General features: G+C 49.8%; 1 protein-coding gene across 13 annotated transcripts; it reads left to right on the forward strand.

Annotated features, from left to right (window-relative positions):
* The first annotated feature begins 1179 nt into the window (after positions 1 to 1179).
* VEGFA (vascular endothelial growth factor A) lies at positions 1180 to 24594 on the forward strand. Of its 13 annotated transcripts, XR_015283576.1 has the most exons (10): positions 1182 to 2247; positions 8006 to 8057; positions 13125 to 13321; positions 15048 to 15124; positions 15541 to 15573; positions 15737 to 15883; positions 17517 to 17598; positions 18325 to 18396; positions 19530 to 19661; positions 21907 to 24594. XR_015283576.1 is itself a non-coding variant. In XM_086878262.1 (9 exons), the coding sequence occupies exons 1-9, from the start codon at positions 2182 to 2184 to the stop codon at positions 21910 to 21912; spliced, it is 732 nt and encodes a 243-aa protein (XP_086734388.1). In that variant the 5' UTR covers positions 1180 to 2181; the 3' UTR covers positions 21913 to 24594. The 13 variants fall into 13 exon arrangements, 9 of the variants coding, with proteins under 9 accessions (XP_086734388.1, XP_086734391.1, XP_086734389.1 ...); XM_086878262.1 differs by lacking the exon at positions 19530 to 19661 and having other exon boundaries at positions 1180 to 2247; XR_015283579.1 differs by lacking the exon at positions 15737 to 15883 and having other exon boundaries at positions 1186 to 2247.
* The last annotated feature ends 755 nt before the right edge of the window (positions 24595 to 25349 follow it).

Below are 25349 nucleotides of genomic sequence, written 5' to 3' on the forward strand. Positions count from 1 at the left end.
AGCTGCTCCTTGCTCAGGCAGACCTGTCACTCATCTCCCAGCCTTCCTCAGGATCAGTGTGACCAGGGCAACATCCCCACATACTGCACCAAGGGTTGACACAACATCTTTTAAAATTAAACAAAGGGACAAACAGGTCTAAGATCTACCAAAACCAAAGATTTCTTCTTTTTTTATTTTTTTTGGGGGGGGGAGGGAGGTGGCGGAGGGGGTGGGGTTTTTTCATGTGTTTCTCTCAGCCAGCAGGTGCCTCTATAGAGCCAATGCTTTGCGTGTACGAGTCTGTGGCACAGCATTGGAATACCTGCTTTTAAATGACAATATAGCATTTTCTTTCTTCAGTGTCTTTTCCCCCTACCCCTTCCACCAGTCCATGGTGAACCCTGGGATCTGCCAGCCTGGGATCTTCCACTCCATCTGCCACATAAGGTCCTTGGAGGATGAAAGCAGGAGAAAAATGTATGCTGTCGCTGGCATATTGTTACTATGTATGCAGTATGAACAAATTTTCCGTGCGACGGGAACCAGGTAGCTCAGTTGGGGAACAGCCGCATCAAACTCAGTGAGACAAAGCTGCCTCTTTGCACTTCCAATACCTTCTCAGAAAGCAGGGTGGGGTTTGTCTGGCAAAACCTTCACCCCTTCCACATGACACCCTTTTGCACACCCGGGCATCACTCAGCCAGAACAGGCAGGCCCCTGAGCCACCGGAGAATAGCACTGGGTTAAGAAAAATTAAACCCACCTGAGGATAACTCTCCTTTAGCCCTTTAACACATAGGTGCTAAGAAATCACTGTATCTGAAAAGCCAAGTCCTGTGGGGGGTGGTCAGATGATGGCTGTGATTACAATTTGTCCCCCGCCGCCCCTCTCCCCAAATGGCTCTGCTGGACTTTGGAACAATTCCCACGGGCAAAGTGAATTTTGACCCGAACATGTATCCATCGGCACGGCAGAAAACGCGGCGAGAAAGCTGGGAAGGGAGCTGGGTTCGAAATGCGCGAACCGCGGGGCTACGGCTACGGCTCCGGCGTACGGAACCGCGGGGCTACAGCCTCCGCGACCAGCTTGAGGGGCGGGGAGAAGGCCGGGCCATCGCCGAGGAGGTGGGACTTGCCGGAGCGTCTCTCCCCGTGGCCGCTGTGATCAGTTGCAGAGTGCTGACGAGCGGCGGGCGGTGGGGCGGGCGCTGCGCGGGGAGCGGGCGCTACGCGGAGGCGCCGCTGGAGTGCGCGGAGCGGGGCTGCCGCCGCGCCGGGGGCGAGGAGCGCACGCCGTGCCGGCGGGGGACAACGCGCCGCGGGAGCAGCCCTCCCCGGGCACCGGGACCTGCTGTTAGCTTGCCGCCTTGCTTTATCCTCTCATTTAATTTATTTTTTCCCCACCTATACTTTGATCCGCTGGGATTTTTTTTTTTTTTTTTCCTCCCTTTCCTACAGAGCCTTCCCACGCCCCAGTTCCCTCCCTCTCTATCCAGCTTGGATTTTTTTTTTCTTTTTTTTTTTTTTTTCTCCATATATTACTATTCTGATTTTTTTTTAAAGCGGTGGACAGAGAGAGGAAAAGACAGTAACAGAGAAGACAGGAGGAAAACGCTCTGTTCGTCCTTTCCGCCACCACCACCCCGATTTGCGGAGAGGGGTCGAGCCAAGCGGCGGTGGAATCAGCCCCTTTTCCCTGGGGAGGCGATCCCGGCTCGGGGAGCCGCCGGAGGCAGCCGCCGCGAAGAGGGGGCGCAGGAAAAGAGATGCATTGAAAGTTTCCGCGCAAACTTTGCCGTGAGTGCGCGAAACCGAGCGAGCGCGGCGCGGGTGCCTGCCTGCCCCGACGCGGGGAGAGCGCCGCGGACGGGCGCCGCTGTGGAGCTCGGACTGCCTGGCGGCGGGGGCCGGGCGGCGGCAGGGCGGCCGCGGAGCCTGCGCTCGGCCCGGCGGAGCGCACAAGGAAAGAAGCAGCGGGGACCGGCGGAGAGCCGGGCTTATGGAGGGGTGAAACCGGAGACCCTGAAGAGGAACTCCCCTTCCCCCGGAACCCTTCGCAGCGCCCGGCCGGCGGCACCCCAGGAGGCGGCGGCGGGCACGGAGGAGGCGCGGGCGAGAGCGCGGCGGGGCGGCGGCGGCGGGGCGGCGACGGCGAGGCGGAGCACGGCGGGCCCCGCTTCGCGGCGTGCGCCGGCAACCATGAACTTTCTGCTCACTTGGATCCACTGGGGGTTGGCGGCGCTGCTCTATCTGCAGAGCGCGGAGGTAAGCGGCGGGACGGGGGCTTTTGTGCCCCGCGTAGCGGAGGGGGAGGGAAGGCAGACGGCCGAAAATACTTTTCCCCTTTCTTTTTGTTTTCTCTCGCCTCCTTTTCATACCCCCCCCCCCCCCCCCACCTTTGCCTCCCACCTGCTCGGTGCGGTGCGGCCGCGGCGCTGGCGCCGGGTGCGAGTGGGTGCCCACAGCACCGACACGTGTGCGTGTGTGCGTGCGGTGCTGCGGCGGGGGCCAGCGCTGGCCGGAGCTCCGCGGGGCCCCGGGGCAGCGGCAGCGCCGTGCGGAGTGCCCGCGCACATGAGCGCGCCCCGGCGCGACGCGGCCGTGAGGGTCCCGCCGGGGCCGGGGCGCTGCGGTCGGCGGGGCTTGGGGCAGGGAGGCAGCGCGCTGCCTTCTTGCATCAGCCTCGGGTCTCCTGACATTGCAAAAGGCTGTTTCGGCGGTATTTGCCTTGGGTCCCAGCTCGGGTTCGTGCCGCCGAGTGGAGTTCAAAATGCCTAGCTGGAAAAACAAATAAGAGATCAAAGGGGACAAAATGGATCCAGAATTTCTTCTAGATTGGAAAAAAAAAAAATTAATCAAAATATATTTCCTGCACCGCGATTACAAAACCAAGGATTTTTCTCTTCCTCTTCAGTCACTTTTACCTCATTGTCATTCTTGAGGAATTAGAAACTAACTCTTCCTCCTTTCCTCTTTTTAAAGAAAAAAGAAGGCCAGCTTTCTTTGCAAACCTGCAAACCTATAAATCTGTTTTCTAAAGAGTCAAGAGGGCTGTGTTGCCAAGAGATATTAAGGGGTTTAGACAGAGTGCCCACGTGAAAGTGGCTGTTCGCGAGGCAGGCATGGATTACGTTTTAAAGGTTATAACAGGTTAGTTCTCTCCTGCCATTTCTTCTCCCCAGCTGGGGAGAGCGCAGGCCAGATCATCTCCCACAATTGTGAAAATAAACGTCGCTTGCAAACTAATCAGTTATTCACATTGTTTGTTCAGCACTGATGCTGGAAGGCAACTCCCCAATTAGGAGCCATTTCAGCTGTAACTGAAGTCATGCAAGCACTGCACGCTTTGTTTCTAGCCTGTTATATCTCTACTTTATCCAGTGACAGCCGCACATTAGGCTGTGCTCGGCCATGCTCGATGGGAACTGAGGCACACTGTCACTTGAGTGTGGCACAGAGCAACTCCCTGGTGCCTTCCTGCCAGATTTGGCTGGTGGGACAATTGTTTCTGCTCTCCGGGAGTTTTTCCACTGTCAACCAGAACAGGCGTTTCTTTGCCTCCCAGCTCCTCAGTAAACTTGTACAGCAGCATCTGTTCCCCACCTATAGTGTAGACAATTCTGTATCAGTGTCCAGTGACAACACCCTTTAACCCTCCCCTTGTTCCTTTCCCCTCCCCTTCCTCTTCCCCAGAAGAGGAAACAGCGGATCAGGTAGAGTTGAGATCTGTCTGTCTTCAAGAGTTCCATAAAAGCCTCATGCTGCCTTTTCTCCTAGGCCAAAGGACGGTGCAGATGAGGAAACAGTATAATGTGGAAAAAATGGTAGGGGAGAACTACTGGAGTTTGGGGGGAAATGTTGCAGAGGGATGGCTAGGGCTTCAGGTACCTGGGTGATGTGGGCTATATAAGTACTTAGGCAGATTGACGGTGAGATTTGTCCTTCAGTTCTGTCCTTATTTGTCCGTTGGTTGTCTGGGCACCACGGTGATAGGAACGTTAGAAATACCAGCAGATCTCATGTAGGCAGCTTGATGATGACTGAGCATGGCAGAAGGCATGACTCTTCACACGGGACTAGGGTTTGTGCTTTGATGATAATATTTATCTGGCTCTCAGACTGATCTATCTAGCTAGCCAGGCACATTAGAGAGCATTAAATAAAAGCCCTGACAGAGTCTGAATTGGGGAAGCAGGATCCAGCGCAGCTTTCCTGGAAGTGAAGGAGAAGGGGATGAAGGAGTCACGGTGCTCCTCTGGTGAAGGTTCAGGGGGATGACTCCTTACTGAGGTAATTGTTGTTAAGGTTGCTCCTGCAGCAAGACATGGGTGGTGGGAAATTGTTTCATGGTTGTGTCTGGGCAGCACTGATGCCACAGGTGTCTGCCTCCATTGGTGGCGATAGCCTTTCCATGCAGGCAAGGGAGGGAAAGGCACTTTTGCCACCCTCCCAGCTGACTGATTGCGTTGAGCAGTGTGCAGTCCTCACGCACTACGGGATTAGAGAGGTTGCACTGTTGTCCTCTTCCAGTCCTCCCTTTCCTAGAGAACGGGGGGCAGCTACTTATTGCCCATCTTCATTCATCTGTGGGTCTTGCTGCCAGCCTGATGACAGGTCACTCCTGATGATGGTCTGGGAGCTCTTCCCCTCCTGCCCTGAACCAGCAGAGGGACCTGGATATAGCAGCTGTATTGCCATAGGAAGAGGCAGTGATCAGACACTGAGGGAGGGAGAACAAGCCTGTGACTAGACTGTTAATGATCGCACACCCACCAGGCTGCCTGGCTTTGCTGTGCCTCTGTACCACCAAAACCTGCTTCCACAGCCCTTAGGCAGCTGGGACACAGCAGGTCACCTTCCCCAGAGCTGTTCCTGTGCTCTGAGGACAGGCTGGGAAGAGAAGCACTCCTCTGGGAGCAGGGGAGAGAGATGTCTGATGGGCTTACTGATTGCTGAGCAACCCCAAAATCATTCTCCTGCCTGTTCTGTCAGAGGTTCCTTGGCTATACTGGCAGCTTGCAGGATTGCTGACCTCTGTATGCATGTACAATGGAGGAGTGTAGTGAGTCCCATTACCCCCCTCTCCTAAGCAGAAAACGCTGAGAATTTCTAGTGCCTAAGATGAGAAGTGCCTTAACTCCTGTCCCAGAGTCCCTCTCAAAGTGGATGGATTGTTTGTTCCAGTCCTAAACAGTTACAAAGCTCTTTTAATGAGGCTGCACAGATTAGGGGGAGGGGAAAGGAGAGAAAGAGTGCTGGTGGTGGTGGTGAGGGGGGGGTGATGGTTAGAGAGGAATGACTTGATTAACCTTTTCTCTCCCTTCAGAGAAAAGCTTGCTTTGGACAGGGACTGGGGGAGAAGGAGGATGGGGAAGGTACAGATGCATGGAGTTTTTTTTTGTTAGGGAAGGTTTTACCCCACAGAGGGAGGGATGTGCATTTGCTACAACCTGAAAAGAGCACAAGAAAAGAGCTTCCTCTGTCAGCCCCATTCCTGGGCTCGTTTTTCCTACTGTCAAGGCCGGGCCAAGGGTTGCTTCCACACTACTGTGAAATGTTGAAAATCTATTGGGAGGAAATTGTGTTACAGAACTGTTGGGTAATGCCAAAAGCCAGCAGAGGCGAGCATGACCTTCAGGCTCCTACTGAAGGGCACAGTTGGCCTGCTTGTCCTGAAGAATGTTTTTGGTTCCCCATGTCTGATATGTAGCAGACTGTTTTGAAGTGAAGCACAAGGCCCTGCCTCACCTGCTGTTCTAGTGGACATGCTTTGAGGGCACTAGGCACAGGTGAAAAGCACTGCTGAAAAGGGCAAGAAAGTTTCTTGGAATAGTGAGCAGAGTGTGTTACTGATAGTTCTGGGAAACCTTTCTCGTTTCTGCTGAGAGCTCCCCTGGGAAAGCTCAGAAGCTCTTTGCCCACTTTGTACCGATCTTGTTTCCCATCTTTGGGGTCAGATCACATCCCATGTCCAGGTGAGCACTGGCTCCTTTTCCACTACATCAGGGACAGGGCAAGGTGCTGGCTAGGTGCACGTGAGTAGCGAAAGCATGTGGCTTGCTTCTGCTTCTCATCACTTGTGCAGCCTGTGTGCTTGCATGTGAGGAGGCAGTGGGCTTGGCAGCTGGCTGGGTACTTTTGCATAGAGAATGGGTAAAAATGCCCCTCTAAGTGTCTCCAAGCTAATTTTGCTCAGTCTGTCATGTCATTTTGTGTGTGAACCAGAAATCCCTTCGTGAAAAGTCTTGGGGACGTTGTGATTTGAATAAACTGACTTGGCTCATGATCCTCTTCCTGTGCCATGGGAGACTGAGGCTTTTCTGCCCTTGAAGTGGTTCTCTTTTTACCCATAGATTGTCAGGCACTGAGTGGCTTTGGAAGGCCCCTGCAGTCTCTGCCGCTTCCATTTTGTTTGTGCTGTTGCAGTGACCTTCACACTTCAGGAATGAAACTGTTTCTAGGAACCTGCTTTTTAAAGTGTTGTCAGAGTACTGAGACTGAGCACACAGTCCCCTCGTCCCCAGAGAGGAAATAGATCCACTATTGGGGCAGCTCAGATCTGGGTTGGTAAGTTATGCCCAGGTATAGAAAGACTGTGGTTGAAATGAGAAAGAAGTTCAGTCAGGGGGACCTTAGACAAAGGAAACTATGCACAGACACAAAGGAATGTCTGGGAGAGGGGCTTCTAGCTGGCTCTCTTGCCCCCTTCTTTTAAAAGCTGACACTTTCAGCTGCTTGGATGGTGGTGCTGCCCTGTGCAGAGGACTGCTTAGAAGACCATAGGTGGCAGATTCCTCATGTGAGCTTGGGGTGGACTTGGCCTTAATTCAGTTCTGTCTTCAGCTAGAAGATCAGAGGGCCTTTTTCTAAGCCTGAACATAGCATATTGCTGACAAAGCAGTATTTTGTACAGATCCCCATGCTTCTTATGAGCATCTGCCGAAAGGCAGCAAGTTCTGGGGTGGATAGCATCACACAGGTGCCAACATACCTCGGAGAAGTGAAGAAAAGTTGTGCCTTTTCCATTTTGGTTCAGAACAGAACAGCAGGGGGAAGCCTGACCTGGCTGGAAAGTTACGTCAGAGCTAAAGCCCTCACGAAGAGCAGGAGGAGTGGCGTTCCTGTTTCACCTGGAATTAAAGAGACTTCCTTAGTAAAGTGGTGTAATATTTCTTCATACCATTTTGGGGGTGGGTTACCTGTCACCACTCCTGCCTGCATCAGTGCTTTGGAAATGGCCCCAGTCCCAAAAGGCATCAGGAGTCACTGCAGAGCTTGCAGCCTTTTAATTTTTGGCCCAGGGGAAGCTGTGGAGCGCAGGAACGGGATCCATGCAGGGGCTGGGTTCTGGGAGCACTAGATGAGGGCGCGCGTCGCCCTCCCTTCCATCGGAGAGGAAGAAAACCCGGGCGGTTTGGCGGCGTCAGTCGGCGAAGTGGTGCTGTCACAGTTAATCGCCCTGACACCCGGCCAGATGCCGACACCTCCGTGGCCACCACTGCTGGGTGACAGACATCTGTGACATTGAGAGGGGACCGATGACCTTCTGTGCCTGGCCGCCCTTCTCCCCTTTCTGCCCTCCCGGGCCAGATTCACCTTCACGGGTAGAAGTGGTGCCCGGGCCCGCCGGTCGTGTTGGCGGCAGCAGCAGGGTCACCCCGTTACTTTCTCCCCCGGGCTCGCATTTGCTCCCGGCGTTTGCCCGAGGTCACTGACAGCAGCTCCCCGGGGACGCGTTTCTCCCTTCAGGGCCTCTCTCGGGCCCGCCACATCGCTTTGCCAGCCCCGTCCCTCAGCCCGGGCTGCCCGTGCCCCTCTCGGCTCCCCCGGGGACGGCGGAACAAAAGGTTCCTCTGTCCGCCGGGGGGAGCGGCTCCGCCTCAGGGGCGCCCCCTCCCGCCGGGGCTCCCTCCGCCCCTTGCCCGGCGGGACCGGGACCCCCGGGGCCCCTGCCCGGGAACTCCTGCGCCCCGGGACCTCGTCACGGTTCCGTGTTGTGACTGATTCTCTGTTGTCTTTGCAGTTGTCGAAGGCTGCGCCCGCTCTGGGGGATGGGGAGCGGAAACCCAATGAAGGTAAGCGCTGGGTGGCTTCCCGGCGGGCGGGGACGACCCGGGGTTGGGGGGAAGGAGCCCCCGGAGCCGCCGGCGGCCAACACCGCCACCTCCCGGGCAGCGGGACCGGGGGCTGCCGGCGGGAGGTGCCGCCGCCATCAACCCCTTCGTGGCGGCCTCAGCGTCCCCGCCCCACGCCGCGGGCCCGGGCCGGGCCGGGGGTGGCCGTGGGGACGGGCTCCGGGGCGGCCGCGGTGCCAGGGCGGGCAGCAGGGCTGGCCCAGCCCGCCCCTGGCTTACCACAACTCCGAGGGAAACTGCGTGCGTGCGCTGGTGCACATACGCACGCTCATTTATATATATATATATATATATATGTATATATGTATTATCTGCGCACACACGGGGGCACACAAAGAGCTGAGTAGCGGTGAGCAGTTTGCTCGGGATTCGCCACAGTGCTATAGGAAGGGATTTGTCAAATTTTGCTGCCCACCTCTCTCCCGGTGCTGCTGGTGATGCCCAGCTGGGTGGCCAGGGCTGATCCCCGAACAAAGGCCAGAGCAGCCCCCAGACGGCAGGTCTCCGAGTAAGAGAAGGAGAAAGGGACAATCTAGGATGGTTTTCTGGGCTCATGCCTCCCAGCAATGTTAGATACCCCTGCAGTCAGGAAATTGTAAAGAGCCAGGCTTGAAAAATACACCTTTTTATTCTGGTTTGGGCTAGCAGACTTTGCCGATTCAGGGAACAGCACTGTGATCTGATAGGTTCTACTGATTTGTTCCTGGTGGTCCAGTATGGACAGGACCATTGCCTGGCGGGGAAACAAGGTGTTGCCTTTCCAGGTGCTGTGCTCTTGTGTCTTTCTGGTTGCCCAAAGGCCAGGTTGTGACGGTGTCCCCTGCCTCATTGGTTCATGGAAGTAAATGTAGACCAGAAGGGCAGTCAGCCCCTGGCTTAGTCAGAGACGCCTCCTGTGAGCTCCCTGTCTAGTGAAACCCTGTGTGTCAGGAGGTTGGCTTCTCTCCACACACCTCAGTTCAGCAGTGGGATAAAAGGACTGTGAACTTTGGAACCTTCAGGCTGAGGTGATCATCACCTTTTTAAGACCATCCTAACTGTATTTTCCCCTTAACTGCATAGCAGAGCAGATCACTTGTTGCATGGCAGGGTCTGGCAGATGTCTTGCAGGGTCCTCATGGACTGTGACCTTCAGCGTTATTCCAGCTGGAGGTCAGCAGAGGGCTCCAGCAGTGTGGGCCGAGATTGGCTTCTTTTTTTTTATTATTATTTTTTTATTTTTTTTCCTCTGTAGCAGTCAGTTTCAATTTCTGTAACTTTATTGGTGTGACAGACTCCATGTGTGTCGCCAGAGGCTTGTGGCAAACTGTGCTTGGGATAGGTGTCCATTTTGCACAGCCAAAATTTCTGATTTGCTGGTGGGCTGCTGTCTGTTGTGCTTGACCCTTGCTCCTGCTGAAGTCAACAGAAGAAGGTTCAGTGACTCCAGAGGGATCAAGATGGAGCCTGCTGTGAGGCTTATTTTGGTAACCAGTCCTCTGCTGTTGGTAGAAAAGAGCTAGTGCTCATCTGTGCCATTTGTTGTGTCCAACAAATCCCTCCTGTGGAGGGAAAGAATCAAGCAGAATTAACTTCTGTCACAAGAAGTCTGATGGGATTGCAGTAGAAGCTGGTCTGGCAATGTAAGTGGTGAGACTTCGGTGTTGTTGTCTTGCTGCTATTTCAGGTTCTGTGATGTAGATACATCTGTGAAATAGAAATCAGGACTCCTGGCACTTCCTGGCTCTGCTTCTGTGGTTTGACCTTAGAGGTCCCCTCTGTGTAGCTCAGTTTCTCATCTGTGAAGAGATGATGATGAGCTTCTGTTAACCAAGGACAGTCCCTTCCACTGAAGCTCTTAGGGCTTGGGGTGAAAGGTGGGTTTGTGTCTTTGGCCATTTTATGCTTTCTTTGACCCATCAAGCTGTGACAGGTTTTTTATTTGGGATGGACTTAATTCTAGTTGGAGACTGTTATTTTAGCTTCAGCCTCTACCTTTTTGTGCTCAGGAGAGGTTTCCACATGTTTTGGGGCACCGGAAGTTGTAGAGGAGTCAGACAAACACGCTTTGTTTCACAGGAGAAGATTTTTCTGGTATAAATAAAGGAAACCACCACCACTTGTGGCTGCACTTTTATTTTTAAAATAGTAGTGTGTCTATATTGCTGCTAAGCCGTTGATGGGGAGGGAGACAAAATGATCACAGACTTTCTCCTTTTACTAGTCCAGCATGTTTTCACTTGACTGCTTGAACTTAAACTCTGTGTTGAAGAGTTAATGTGGGTCCTGTCTTGGCTTTAGCCTTACTTCCCCTCCATTCACGACAAAGAACCTGACTCAAATCTGGTGGTGCTTTGCAGGGTAGGAGTGTGAGTTAATTGTGGGATTAACTTCTAATGTGGTCTGAAACTCAGACTACAGGATAGGAGCAGACCTAGTGGTTAGTCCTTTGGTGACCTTCCTGTGTTCCCCATGAAAGAGACTTTCTTCCATTCATGACACAACCAGTGGAAAGGAAGCACAGGCAGATTCAGCCCAGCAAAGTGTGGAATCTAACTCCCAGTAGACAGGAGTAAGTGTAGATATATGATAAAAGGGGCAGGGCTTTGCTGTGAGGTTGACTGTACCTCAGTCATGTGCTCCAGTTTGGTTTGGGTGGTAACTGTGCAAATTAACTACAGTGTTGCACAGCCTCCATGTGAATGTTCTGTGTCCAGCAGAATCAGGCAAGGTGCCTTTTGTGGTAAGATTTTCTGACTGGCAGCTAGGGAAAGATTCCCTGGTTCCTTTTCAAAGGCTGATTCAGACCTTGGAAAACCATCACATGTTAAAGTAAAGGTAGAAACTCCCAGATTGTTCATGAGAAGGCTTAAGTCCTGTCAAATCTCCCAGTTCTCAAGTATAGTTGTCAGGGTGCAGCTGTGAAAGTAAAGGCCCTATGAAAGAAGTTGAATGTGCTGTTCTGGGGCCAATCTGTTATTCTGGATTCTCTGGTGTAATCCAAATGCTTGGGTAGTGCAAACATTTAGAAAAGCATGGCAGACGTTGGTCAGTTTCACTTTACTTTTCTACTGTTTCGGTTTCTGCCTCCTTTATGCCCCAGACTGGTGTGGTGAGCAGCATTTGATCTGCACAGGTAACTGCTGCTTTCCCTCCCTCTTACTTTCTGTCCCTCCCCTTGACGTAGGTCTGTAAGCATTTTTATCCTGAACTATGCCTTTACTGCCAGAGTTCTCAGATCCTGTGTCTGGCATAGTGTGAATAATCAACAGTGCAGTTCAGCGATTATCTTTGTGCCTGCAGAATTTCCCACATATTAAATTGTTCAACTGTGTTGGAACATAGGAGGTGACTAAAGTCACTCCAAGGAGAACAGGAAAAAGGAGGAGAAGGAGGTAGTCACAGACAAGATAGGATAGCAGACAGGAGACATACGGCAGTTAGGGGAGGAGGGAAGAGTAAGGAACAAGGAATAGAAACATGTTGTCTTCTAGACAAGGAATACCAACAAAGCAGTCCATGCCTGCCAGGCTACATTTCCCTTTCACAAGCCACTTTCTCTTTTAATAGCTGCTCACTCTCTCTGACACTTCAAACTCCTCGGATGGAAGCTCCTCCCCTCTTGTACCCGCTCTCAGCACTTCAACACTATGGCACTGTCAGCCCTGTATGACCTAGAATTAACTTTCAACAATTAACTGCGGGCTGTGAGCTCCAAGCCCTGCAGCTTTTGCATTTTTGTGGCAAAGTAACCTTTATGCCAGTTTGTCACAAGTTCAGGGCACTTTAGAAACGCTTACTGGAGACCATGATTTTCCATGATGCAAGCAGTTTGCTCTTATCACTCTGAGTTATCAACCTTGGTGCTAGAGGACTCTGCATACTGTACAGGTGGATCATTACAGTGCATAACAGCATGGGGCAGGTACTCTCTCCTTGTGCATACTCTTACCCTCTGATCATGTGAGACATCCTCAGTTGCCAGTGTGGTGCTACAGCTAGGAGGCCTGGAGGACTCCAGGTACTCATTGTTTGCAGTACTGTACTAGCGCCCAGGGTTTGTATGTATGTGTACTTATCTATACTATCTTTCATCTCTTTAAACCTCTCCAACCCTTGACCAAGCAGCAGAGTGAAGCTTTGGCAAGAGACTGGGAAACATTGAGAAATACTTGTGAAATCAGTGCAGATCGCAAGCAGTTAGTGTTTGTTCCATTTGTAGGGAAGGCATGGGATAATGGCAGATCCACCCTGTTCCCCCTCCTACACTGTCTCATTGTGGTTCAGTAGCCAAATATATAGTCTGGTTAATCCTGGGGGTGCTGTGAGCCTACTTTGAATCTTTCAGTGGGTGGCTTGGTTCCTCAGTGTGGGATAGTGGTCAGTGTGGAGACATGGAGGCTGTCACTTTGTAGTGGATGCTGTCATGGTTCCGTGATGACCTGCTGAGGTGGATGTTCTGCATGGCCAAAAGACATAGATGACAGGAAGGGTAAAGATGCATAGCTCCGTGGTTCAGAGCCTCTGCTTGCTCTTAGAAGTGTTTGTGTGCTGAGGTCTGTACAAAGGATGCTTCTGACTTCAAAACCCACTGGGGCATCCACTGGCTGTTTTGAAAGGGAGTAAAGGGCAAACCAGTGAAAGGCCTTAATCCAGAGTGCAGATTATCTCCTGCAGCTTTTTGGCTGATCTGATATTCTTAGTGGCAGCATGCCAGGAATATGGGGAATAGCAGAGAAGAGGTTTGGGGAAGAGTCACCTGTGGCATGCGTCATGGTACCAGGGAGGCAAACAGTGAGGCTCTTTTGTCCATCTTGCCTTTGCCCTGAAGCAGCCGTAGGTGATTTTTTCCCTTCCCACTTGATGTGTGTGTATGCAGAGCACAGACAAAGGATTTAGGCCTGCAAGACTGTTAGTGAAGAGCATAGGGTAGCTGTGTTGCAACTGTCTGGCTCACTTTAAGGGGTGAAGCACTAGACATTCTTGAGCTAAGTTTGCATTAACTTATTCCCTCCATTCCTCTTTTAGTTATCAAATTCCTGGAAGTCTACGAGCGCAGCTTCTGCAGGACTATTGAGACCCTGGTGGACATTTTCCAGGAGTACCCTGATGAGGTGGAGTACATATTCAAGCCATCCTGTGTGCCTCTGATGAGATGTGCGGGTTGCTGCGGCGATGAGGGCCTAGAATGTGTCCCTGTGGATGTGTACAACGTCACAATGGAGGTGAGGGTCCAGCTTGCAATCTGCCATGCATGGTTGGAAGGAAGCAAGTCAGCCATCACATCTTGGACAGCCACCCCAAGTCCCAACTCCCAGCTAATTCAGAGGAAATGCAACCTACCCCAGGGAACCTGTCTTCTGACTCTGGTGCTCTGTGTTAAACCTCACAGGGTTAAAAGATGAGTCGCCCATGTCTCTTTAAAGCTAAGAGGAAGGTCTGTTTTTTGGCTCTTGCCCAAATACAGTAGGCAGGAGCATGCAAAGGAGTGTTTCTGCAAACGAGCGCTTCGTGCTTAGAGAATGCAAAGGAGCATTTCTGGTGGTGTTACCTCCCAAGTTCTCAACATATTCCTTGGTTCTTGCTCCACCTTAATTCTACACACAGCTGCTGTTCTGACCCAGCTGAGTAGGGCAAAAGGGGAGAACCTGTTGGTACTCTCACCTGAAGGGCATGTGAGGTCAGCCTGTACCAACAGAGCAGGGAATTTTGGTCATTAGCTACCTTGGCACAGTAGGGGTTAAAGGGGCTCTAAGAAACAATCCGCTTCTGTGTCAGCTGGAAAAGCCTTTCTGCCTCTGGGCATCTTCTTCTTTTGTTTGGAGGCTGCTGAATTTGTTTCTTGGAAGAGACAGAGGTGGCCATGATAGCAAAGACTGGGCCAATGGGGAAGATGCAGATGGATTTAGAGAGTTTTGTTACTGCCCTCGTCTGTGAGGCTGGATCCCAGCTCATGTCCAAAATCATGCTGGTGCCCCTTACCTGTAACCCATGGCTCCCTCACCTACTTTTGTCCCTTAGCCTCTTAAATGGCCACTGTAAATATTGCTGTCACTTTTTAATATTGATGAGAGATGTGCAGTACTAAGTGATTTACCAGCAGGTCCTTTTACTTGAAATTTGGGCTGTGTTGGAACTGTTGAAGAACCAGCCTATGCCCTCTCATGGTTCCCTATACTACTTCTCCACTTGCAGGCTCCAGCCTGGGCCAGACCATACTAGCTTGATGTAGCTAGGGATGGTTTTCTTCCTACCATTCCTTGCTGAATTATAGTTCTTGACTGGTATGCCTGCATGCCTGTAAAGAGTCAGAGGCACTTAAGCAGATCTCTAGAGCTAGTTTTCCATCTGTGTTCTGGGTTAAGAGAATGTGACAATACTCCATAGCTTCTAAATAACTTCCCTGGAGGTACCTGGGGCTTGGGTCTGGGTGATGTCTAGCTTTGCAGGACCCTTTTAAACACAGATCTCCAGATTTCTTTTGTGTGTCAAGTTACTGAGAAAGTGAGATGTCAGCTGGGAAGGAATGGTGGCATAAGGAAGAGGACCTGGATTTGGAATTTTCAGCTGGGACCTTTGCATGCAACTGAGTATGGCTTGTGCACAATCAGGCTGGATGTTCAGCTACTGTTTGTCCAGCATCAGCCAGGGAGGGCTCATTGAGAACCTTGCTATGGTGGTATACCCTCTCCCATGCCTGTCTCCAAGGCAGTCCACCAGAGCTGGCACCAGACATGCTTGAGCAAACAGAGGTTTGGCACAAGTCTGGTGTTGCTGCTCGCTTGTGATCAAAGGCCTTTTCTGACTGGGAGTACAGGGCCTCAGAGCTAGCTCGAACTCTGCCCTGCTCTTCCCAGGAGCACCTGGGGTGTTAGTGCTTTGCTGTACAACAGCCTGATTTGAAGATGAAGGGTGAACAGGCAGTGACCCTCTCTGTTTCTTTCATTCCAGATCATGAGAATTAAACCCCATCAGAGTCAGCACATATCACACATGAGCTTCTTACAGCACAGTAAATGTGACTGCAGGTGAGAATGGAGCAACACTGGTTCCTCTTGCAATAAACTTACTCTGAGCCCTTCCTTTTTTCTGCCATTGGGTTGGGACTCTTGTTCAGACACTTCTGCAGCCTACTTGGTTGGTTTGCAGCGGGATGATTGAGCCTGGGAAGAAAAGCCCTCTGCTGTCAGGGCTCTTCCATCTCTAGCTATCACAGGTGGACAGTGCTAACCTACATCCTGGGATCTTCTGGCACTACCCACCAGCATGGGTCAACAGGAGAGCAAAAGCACTTTGAGATGAATCACTTCACCTGTGCCATGGGCATCCTGCAATGCTGCCTGTACATGTCCTTCCCTGGACTTGGTGGGAACTGGGGATGATATCAGAAGTATATGTGATAAACTCTCTTCTAATGAGGTCTTTGTTCTGTCTTTCCCCACAGACCAAAGAAAGATGTCAAAAACAAACAAGAAAAGTAAGTGACAAGCCTTTCCTCCTTTCTCTTTTGGTGGTTGGTTGGCATTTCCTCTCCCCACTTCCCCACGCCCTTTCCTTTGGTTGGATATACTCACTTTAAGAAGGTGTTTTTGGAAATGGCATATGGTACTGCATGGGGCGATGCTCTGAATCCATTCCAGGTGGTCACAGAAACTCAGATCTGATGGTCCTTCCTTCATACCCCAGACATGGACCTTGCATGACCCATGGCCATGGCAGTCATTCCTAATGCTTTTTCCCGAGTCAGGGAAGTCCCGTCGTGTCTGTCCTGCTGGAATGGATTCAAGGTGCAGCCCCCATTCTCCCCTTCCCTCTTCCTGGGGTGTTTCTGGTTACTGCAAATTGCTGCCTTCCTTTATTATTAATTTTTTTCTTGCTGCTTGAGTGAGTACTTGCTGGCTTCTTTCACAGCAGCTTTGGTAGGAACTCCGCTGGCTACAGGGAGAGGTGGAAGTAGAGGCCTGGTGGAGGCAGGACTGATGCCATGCAGGATGTGACACTGGTTTTGGTTGGGTGGGGACCTGGGAGGGTGTAAAAGGAAGGTGGATGTCCTAGCTGGGTCTCAGTGAAAGCTTTCATGAAGCATTTTTTGAATCTGATAGATTTGCTTTGGTGGCCTGAAGAAGGTTAAGTCACGACCTTCCATTTACTTCTCCCCACAGTAAAAAGGTTGTGGAAAGTAGAAAAATAAGTCTAATCCTGCAGTAGTTGCAGGGACGCGCATAAAATATGAAACAACATTAAAAAGAAAGAATGATCTCTCTGAGTGAGAGGATCAGCTGGGCTGTGCATGACTGGGAAAGCAACTGCCATTTAGAGGTGCGGAGTTGGAGAGGAAGGAGTGAATATTTGGAGATGCGACTGAATCTGAGACAGAGGGAGCAAACAGGAGAGAGAGAGCTTCTTTCACCCCTCTCCTGGTGGTTGTATGTTTCTAGCTGCCTTCCAGCCTCTCCTCCTCCCCCTGGAAATCTGCTCCTGGCTGCATCAGACTGCGTGCAGCCAACAGTCCTCTCTGCACAGGGCCGGTCGGGGCCGGTTGGTCTGTGTGGCTCTGTAGTTTGAAGGTGTGTGAGAGTTTGGTCTGTGTGAGCTCTGGTGAGGATGGGGTGTGGGTGTAGCAGCCAGCTCGGATTGTGTTGCATTCACTTTCCTTTTCTAACAGCACCTTGCCTGCTCTTTGCTGGTTCTGCACTCCCCAGGGAAGGAAGGGAAGGGAAGGGATGGGAGAGACTGGTGTGCTTTGATTTGTGCTGGATTGAAAGTCTTGTTATATTGGTACCCCTCTCCTCCCTTCAGGTTGATTTTCTTCCCCTCACCGTCTCCCTGTGACTCCTGCCTGACATGTAGGGCAGAACCGGGACTGAGCTGATGCTCTGACACTTGTTCCAGTGAGACAACTTGAACAGGGCCTAGGAGACACCTATGGTGCTTTCTCTTCTGTCTCCCCAATTCCCTTTGACAGCTCTCTCCCGAGGTGGGCTGCCCCAGGGAATGAGGGAGCCTTTGCTGAACCGCCTCAGAGATGGGACTCATTTGCCTGACAAGCCCTGGTGCTTTGCCTAGGGCCTTTTCCTTGCATGTCTCTCCCTTGCTCCTGTGCTAATGTGGCTCAAGGAGAAGTACAGGCTCCAGCCTCCCTCGCTCCCTGTGCTCTCAAATGGCCCATAGGGATCCATGGTTAGTGTCCAGGACTATATGTCCTAGCCCCTGCCTGCTCAGCTCCTGCCCAAGAATGAGGCAACTGGTGAATTTTTCAGAATGGAGTCAGTGCCTTGGCTCCATCTGCTTGTTTGTATGGCAGATCCACGTGGAAGGTGACAGGAGGGAAAGGAGGGAAGAACTGAAAGCTGCTTGCTGGTTTTCTCCTGGGTAAAATAACTAGGTCAGGCCTTCCTCTTCCCCCTCTTTACTCTTCAGTACTCAGAATGGAGGCTGCCAGAGGAGATGTTACAGACATCCAAGTAAGGTCTCCTGGAGTCCTCTGAACCACAGGCAGGAGGTGAGGTGAATGAGCAAAGCCTTCAGGTTGGATAACCCTCTCCCACACAGCAGTGCTGTGTAGATCAAATCTCTTCCCTTGTCTGTGGAGTGCTCCCATCTCAGGGCAGGATTGGCACCCGCCCTGCAGCAGAGCTGTTGGAGCTCAGCTGCCCCTTCAGCTAGGCCCAGTGCTGGGCAGTCCATCAGGTCAGAGTTGTTTCCTCTAACCTGAGGAGAGTCCTTTCACTCTGGTTGCCTTTTGTCAGTTGTTGTGCGCCTGTGCTTGTCGCCTGGAATGGTTGTCTGCACTCACTGCGGTGGTGTGATGCTTTCACAAAGCTTTCTGTTCCTTCTCCCTCTCACCCCCTGCCCCTTTCCCACTACCCCTCTCTGGAGGGGGAAGGTGCCCCTCTGAGGCTCCAGCAGATCCACCTCTGCTCACAGCAGCCTTGCAGGACATGGTCTCTGCTGAGTTCCCTGGTGTTTGCTTGGCTGTGGGCAGGCTGTTTGCAGAGCTGACAGGAGCGCCGGAGCCGGTGAATGTGTGTGCGAGGTGGAGATCTGTGCTTCGGCCCTGGGATTTACTCTCCAGACCTGCCTCATGTGCTTCTCCCCTCCCAGCAAGGCACATGGCTGTATTTTTTTCCTCTTCTTCCTTGCGTTTTCTTCCGTTTTCTCTCTATCTCTCCCTTTCTTTCCCCCTCTCTCTCTTTCTCTTTTTTTTTTTTTTTTGTTTTTCTTCCAGAAAATCAAAGCGAGGAAGGGGGAAGGGTCAAAAGAGAAAGCGCAAGAAAGGCCGGTACAAACCACTCAGCTTGTACGTTTGTGTCCTCTGCTTGTAGACTCTCTTCCCTCCCTCTCCCCAAACCAGTCTGCCTGCTTGCTACTCGCTCAAATCTCACCCTCCCCTCCCAGTCACTGGTGGGCTGCAGATCCTGCAGGGGCAGCACTGGTGGTGGCACTGCTCTGGCACTAAGGCTATCTCAGGGAAGCTGCCTTTAGCTTGCTTGGCTCTAATCATCAGTGGTGACCATTGTCCCAAGGCACAAGAGTGTTGTGGGTGGACGAGTACCCTGCACTTCTTCACGCCTTTCAGTTGCAGCTCTGTCTTCTGCTTTCCACCACTTGTCTCGTGCCCTCACTGCTATGATGACTGGTGACAGGCAGGCTGACATCTACCATGCATGTGTGTATGTGTGTGTGCGTGCGTGTGCACATATGCGTGCGTGTCTGGTGGAGTCACAGGTGGAAAGGAGAAGGGGGACAGCGGGAAGCCAGAGAGGGGGTGCTGGGGAGCCAGGGGGGAATCTCTGTCTGGTTTTTTTTTTCTCTCTTTCTGCTGGATTTGGTGGCTTGTCTCCCTGTCTCTTTTGCTCTGCCTCTCTCATGGTGGTTCACAAAATTCTGCATTGTAAATTCACGGCCCCTCCATAGGAGACGCTTAGGTGGCGAAGCTGGGATGGGGCTTACAGAAAGGAGAGCAGTGCCGGCTGCAGAGATTAGCATATGATGCTGGAGCCCAGCTGCTTTCCAGGGAAGGATAGACCCTGTGTATTTAAACTTGTTTAGCCGCTGGCCTCTTTCTACTCAAATAGTCCACTTCAGAGAACTTCTTTTATTGATGTGTCAATAGCTGGCTGGGACCTCTCACCTTCCCATCCTTGCTTTCCCCTTCTTACTCCCTCTGGCCTGAGCCAATGGATCCAATGCAGCATTTGTGAATACTGTGCAGAAGGCCTGTTTTCTTTCTCTATGCTAATGCAAGGGGTTGCTGTCCTGGGGCTGTCGAGGTGCTGCTGGAAAATCCATCAGCCCGTGGCACTCCAGTGGGCAGCATGGGGGCTGCGGGAGGGGGCAAGGGGATTGCTTTGATGTTCAGGGTGTTGCATGTGTATTTTCTTTCTGCTGAAGCGCTGTAGCTTAGACATCTTTCCTTTTGCCTTTTTGCAGTCACTGTGAGCCTTGCTCAGAGAGGAGAAAGCACTTGTTTGTACAAGATCCCCAGACCTGTAAATGTTCCTGCAAATTCACAGACTCACGTTGCAAGTCGAGGCAGCTTGAGTTAAACGAGCGCACTTGCAGGTTTGTGTCCTGAAGGATGAAACACACAAAGAGAAAGAGAGAGAAAGAGAAAGATGGGGGGAGCTTGCTTCCTGCTGACTTCTGGCACCAGTGCTATTTGATTACTTTTCTCTGTCCTACGTGGGCCCGGCGAGCAGAGGGGCTAACTGGGATGAGGAGTGTTTCCTTGTGTCAGAGGCCAGCTGTGCGTTTCAGGTGTGCTCTCAGGACTTGAATGGGAATGGCTCCCAGAGACAGGCCCTTTGTATCCCAGGTATTCTTTACCATGCAATAGGATAATGGAGTTCATGTTGCTGAGGTAGGCAGGGGGAGGGTCTGTACTCCTCTGTACCTTACCTGTACGCAACTCTGAGCATACCGTTGGACAAAGACAAATCCTCAACTGACTAGGATTTGACCACCCCTGTCTTCCAAGCCCTTTTTCTGTGGCTTGTAGATGCTTTAGTGTGTGCAGAATGAAGAAAGCCAGTAGGAGCCTCCCTCAAGGCTGACCCTACATTCTCCTTTGCCTCTTTGTTCTTCTAAAAGCCAGGGAGAGCACCCTGTCCTCTTGTACTGTGGTCACAGTTCCCTGTCCATGTCCTGTCCAGAGTTGTGGTTTCAGAGGCTGCACTCAGGACTGTGAATGGAATACAGCAGATTTAAGTCTGACTCTGGGTGAAGGCAGAGGTGTGTATTTCAGGTGTGAGGTGGGAGACATAAAGCCACTGTGGGGTTAGTGTTAGTTTGGAGATCTATGCTGTGCATGTGTCATCTGAGTGCTGTCACACACCATCTGTGGCACAGACACATAAGAAAACTGATTCCCAGTTCTCACCTGAGCACTTCGGTGAGCTCATTGGGGTGTCTTGAGTCGAACAAGCTATGTGTGCACCTCTGGTGTGAGATCATCCTACCTGTGTAGAGGGAGATATATAAATAGGGTTGCTAATGAGCACTTGGCTGTGACTCTGAACTCAGATCCCTTTCACAGAGGTCTAGGAGATTGTTCCTGTTTCTGCAGTATTGCAGCGGCAACAGCTCAGTAGGAGAATACAAGGGAGGGCAATCCAGAGTCCTCTGTGGCTGTGTCCTGAAAAGAGGAGATATCCATTGGCTAGGTGGCTAAGGCTGATACAAGTAGCAAGTGCTTCCTTTGGGTGTGAAAATGTTTTGAGTCCAAGCCAGAGAGGCATGGGCACTGTTAATGTGATGGAAGTTGCTCTGTATACAGAGAATTTTTCTGGAGTGCTCTAATTTCAGTGGGAAAGTAATTGATGGAGGGGCCAGAATAGAGCAACTTCCAGAGTTAAACTTCTCCTAGTGAGCAAAACCCCTGAAGTCTGAGACCAGACTTAATGTTGGCCTTTTCCTCCTTCTTCTTTTCCAAAGTCCAGAGAAACTGATAATTACCCCACAGAGTTTGGAGGGTGAGAAACAGTAACAAATACAATGAAAAGCCAAACAATACTCTGAAAAAGTCATGATGATAGAAGGGGTTTGCTAGTTTTCTCTTACTAGTCCCTCTCTGTGATGGGATAATGGGCACTAAGAGAGGTTTCCAGAGGTGATATGTTGGCCAGAAAAATGGGAAGGAGTCATAGGAGTCGTTAGCTTATCAGTTTCCAGATAAAAAGCTGGTTAAACTGAAGTCCGTCTTGCTCTTTCTTGTAGAATTAGAACTGGGACCTACAGGGGAGGGTCAATTCTCATTTCTCCTGCTGCTTCTTCAGGGCACAGCTGTTCTCTGGTGCTAACCCCCACTCACAGCAGCTAGTGGAATGAAAAGCACTTACTTTTCACCTTCTTGCCTGCATGAGGTCTTGTTGTCTGCACTGCTTCCAAACAAGAGGCTAGGTGGAGAGCTGAGGGCGTGTCTCTGCATGTATTGCTTAGCCTTGTTTTTCTATGTTTGTGTGTATTTGTGTGTGTGGTGTGCAAAGATGCAAACAAGACACTCAGATTTTTTGTGAGGAAGCCACCGATTCTGCTCCTAAATTTACCCGTTTGAGTATTCCCCCTGCTCTGTCTGGGTGAGCCTGGTGGAATAGAATTCATTGACCCATTTGTGGGGTAGAGATTCTCAGCTGATTTGCCCATCTGCACAGCACTTCACCCCACCAGTGACGATCATGTCATGTCTTAACACCATGTGCTCTTAAACACATTAGCCACCACCCTTACTTCCCTTCCCTGCCCTAGTTGCACTCCCATCACAAACATTAACCCCTGTTCTCTTTTTTTCCTTCCTTCTTCTCTTTGACAGATGTGAAAAACCTAGACGGTGAGCCGCGGAAAAGAAGGGGAAACAGCCCTGTTTCTGGAGCCTGATTTCTCACCTGGACAGAATAAAACAAAACAAAACACTAATCCAAATGAACCCTAAAAATGAAGGATCGGTAGAGCACAGCACTTTCAGTACGGACGATGGACTCCGGAAGGAACATTCCCCAAGGCACCCGCCGCACAGAATTCACCTTTGGGTTTTGAACTGTTTTATTTTATTTTTCTTTTTATGCTGCTAAATAACAGAGCCAGGAAGACTTATAGGGGTGTATTTGATGGGTTTTCCCATGCATACATATATATGTGTGTATACATGCATATACATATATATATATGTATATATATTTTAACCACATCTATATATACATATATGTATATCTTAACCACACACATACACACACACATATATATATTTTATATATATATATATATATATATATATATATATATATATATATATACACTGATTATTTTTTTTAACATTGCTAATGTTATTGGTGTCTTCACTGGATAATACTCGACTGCTGTGGACACAAGCGGGCTACTTGGGGCATAAGATACAAGCTAAGACTGGACTTGAGTAGAAGCGCTGGGTGTAAACTTCTTAACTCTAACTGACTTGTGTGGCCTCCGCTGTTTCTCTGTAGAGTGTGCTGTACCACAAACCACCTTCTCCTTGCCTGGGACAGGGAGGAGAGTTGATGGAGAGGATGGGCAGGGAGTTCCAAAGAGTGGCATCCTAGGGTGCGATGGGTCAAAGGCCAAGGAAATGGCCATCTCCGTGATCAAGGATTCCTCCTCCCCTCTCTTCCCCCAGCCTTCGCCCTTACTCGTCTCATAACCTGCCTGCCTTGCTGGGACATGGGATGTCAGTGTACATTTTGTGTTGACTTTATTCGCTGTAGAACCTTTGCCAGAGAGACATGCTGGCTTCTCTTAAGGATGGTGGGCAGCTGACACGCACTGACTTTCTGTTCAAGGAGTAATCACAGGAGTCTAGATTTCCCGCCCTTGGTGGCTGCAGAAGGACACAAGGTCTACAGTGTGCTGAAGCAAGAACGGGGACCGGTGCATAGCCACACAATTGTTCAGCACTGTCTGCTTTCTTCATGCACAGAGCTGCCACTCAAGAGCATCCAAGATGCTTATGGAACATTTCTGGAAAGGGATATTAATCAAAAGTATATACACAGTAGTGGGTGTGTGTGTGTGTATGTATGTGAATGTATGAATTTGTGTGTATGTATATATGTATGTATGTGTTTTTATCTCTTTTTTATATATATATATTTATTTTTATACATATATATATATAAAAAATAATATATATGTATGCCAAGATTGAAGGGGGAAAAAAAGAAAGCAACTTTTGCTGCCTTCAGTTTGCGTGCCCAGTGTGAATGACCCTTGAGAACGTCAAGATTTTTTTTAATGACGTACTGTAAATACCAGGCTCCTTTTCCATGTTTTGGGCTGGGGAATCAAATGTGAAGGCAGCTGGAGTCCCTTAGCTGTGTCCTGAGGTTCTTGGCTATGTGTGTATCTGCAGTGCAGGCTGTGGTGTACGTGAAACCCACCTTACACACGCCCGCACACACACGCGCCCCTGAAAGTATGTTTGTACGTCTATGTGGATATATATAATCTAGTTCTGTGATTAAAATTATTATTAATAATAATAATAATCAAAAAGGTACTCAGTCTGTGTCAGAATGCTGACAAACATCATCTGCGATTGAATTTTCAACGCCTGACAATGTACAACACAGAAAGCTTCCAAAAAGACAAGACAGTCTAAAAACAGACTCACAACAAGTGACTACTAACCACTAGGATCTCCCCATCCAACTGATGGCTTTCAGAAGGAGAGAAAACACACGGGTGGGTGCTTGCATCTGCAATGTAGAATACTCATGCTGCATCGTGTGCAAGACAGAGGCTTCCGATCGGGGGAGGGAAGAGAAAGTGTTTTATATACTTATTTAATATCCCTTTTTAAATTAGAAATTAAACAGATAATTTAATTAAAGAGTAGGGATTTTTCAGTATTCTTTGTTAATATTTAATTTCAACTATTTATAAGCCGTACCTCTTTTTTTTTTTTTTTTTTTTTTTTTTTTTTTTTTTTTTTACTGGTTGTGTATAAATTTAACCTTCCTGTTGTCCCATCCCGTCTCTCCCCAATTGTTGGCAGAGTCAGTAGCATGTTATGGGCAGTTATTTAATTAATTTCTCTAACACCTACCCCTACACATTCCTATTGAGACAACGGTTAGATATACATCTACATACTATATATATATATATTTGGCTATGTGTTTGTATATATATATATGTTTATGTATATGTGTGATTCGGATTAAATAGACACTACGATTTTTTTATATATGTAAAAAGAAGAAACAGGAAAAAATAGAAAGTTCTACATCTTGAATCTCTCTCCTTTTTAATTTTAATATTTGTTATCATTTTATTTATTGGTGCTACTGTTTATCTGTAATAATTGCGGGGAAAAAAGATATTAACACTACATATTGTGTCTAGTGAATTTTTTCAAGATATTCCTTAGTACATATTTATTTTTAAACAAAGAAATTACAGATATATCTTAAAACAACGACAACAACGACAAACAAACTTTTTTTTGTATTAAAGAATTTAATTCTGACATTGATTTCCTTTGCCTTCTCCTTCTGCCTTGCATCCTGGTTTTCTTCCATTGTGTGACATTTTCTCCAGCATTGCCTCTGGAGGCTACAGGGCATCAGCAGCCTACCAATTGGACTCTCAGATTTGGGCCCAGAGCTTCCAAAAGCATCTAGGTACCTAAAACCCGTTGAAATGAATGGGAGGTAGGCACCAGAATCCTTGCATGGAGCTCAGCCCAAGTTCCCTGCTTGGTGAGAAGAGGGTGGTGTGATGGGCAGGACCAAGGGGGCAGGACTCCTGGGTTCCTTCCCATCCTGATGCTGAGCAGTGTGGTGATGGTCCCAGCCCTGCTTCTTTCTTGTCAGGAGCCAAGTCCCATGAGCTGGGTAGTGTACAGGCATGAGTAGATGCAATCCTGGTGGAATTTACAATCCAAGGTGAAAGTAATGCTGTGAGCCTGCCCTTTCTGGTAATGGACTTGGTGTGTATGTAACTCATTGTCAGGGATGGCTCAGCCAGACCTTGCTATTCTGGATAACGTTGAACAAAAAACTGTTTAGTTCTGACAGTGCTTATGACTTCATGAGGGATCTTGATACCATTGCATCTTTATGTCCTTTGGGGTCTAGGAGGAAAAACTTTGGCAGTGGTGTAATTTCCTCGTCATCCATGGAGATGAATGTGTCATGCATCAGTCATCTGTCCACACTGGAAAGGAGCATGCAGGATGTTTCCTGGACGTCTGGGAGGCGTCTCAGGGTAATACAGACCACT

Source organism: Cyanistes caeruleus, chromosome 2, assembly GCF_971803275.1.
Source record: "Cyanistes caeruleus chromosome 2, bCyaCae1.hap1.1, whole genome shotgun sequence".
Classification (NCBI taxonomy): Eukaryota; Metazoa; Chordata; class Aves; order Passeriformes; family Paridae; genus Cyanistes; species Cyanistes caeruleus.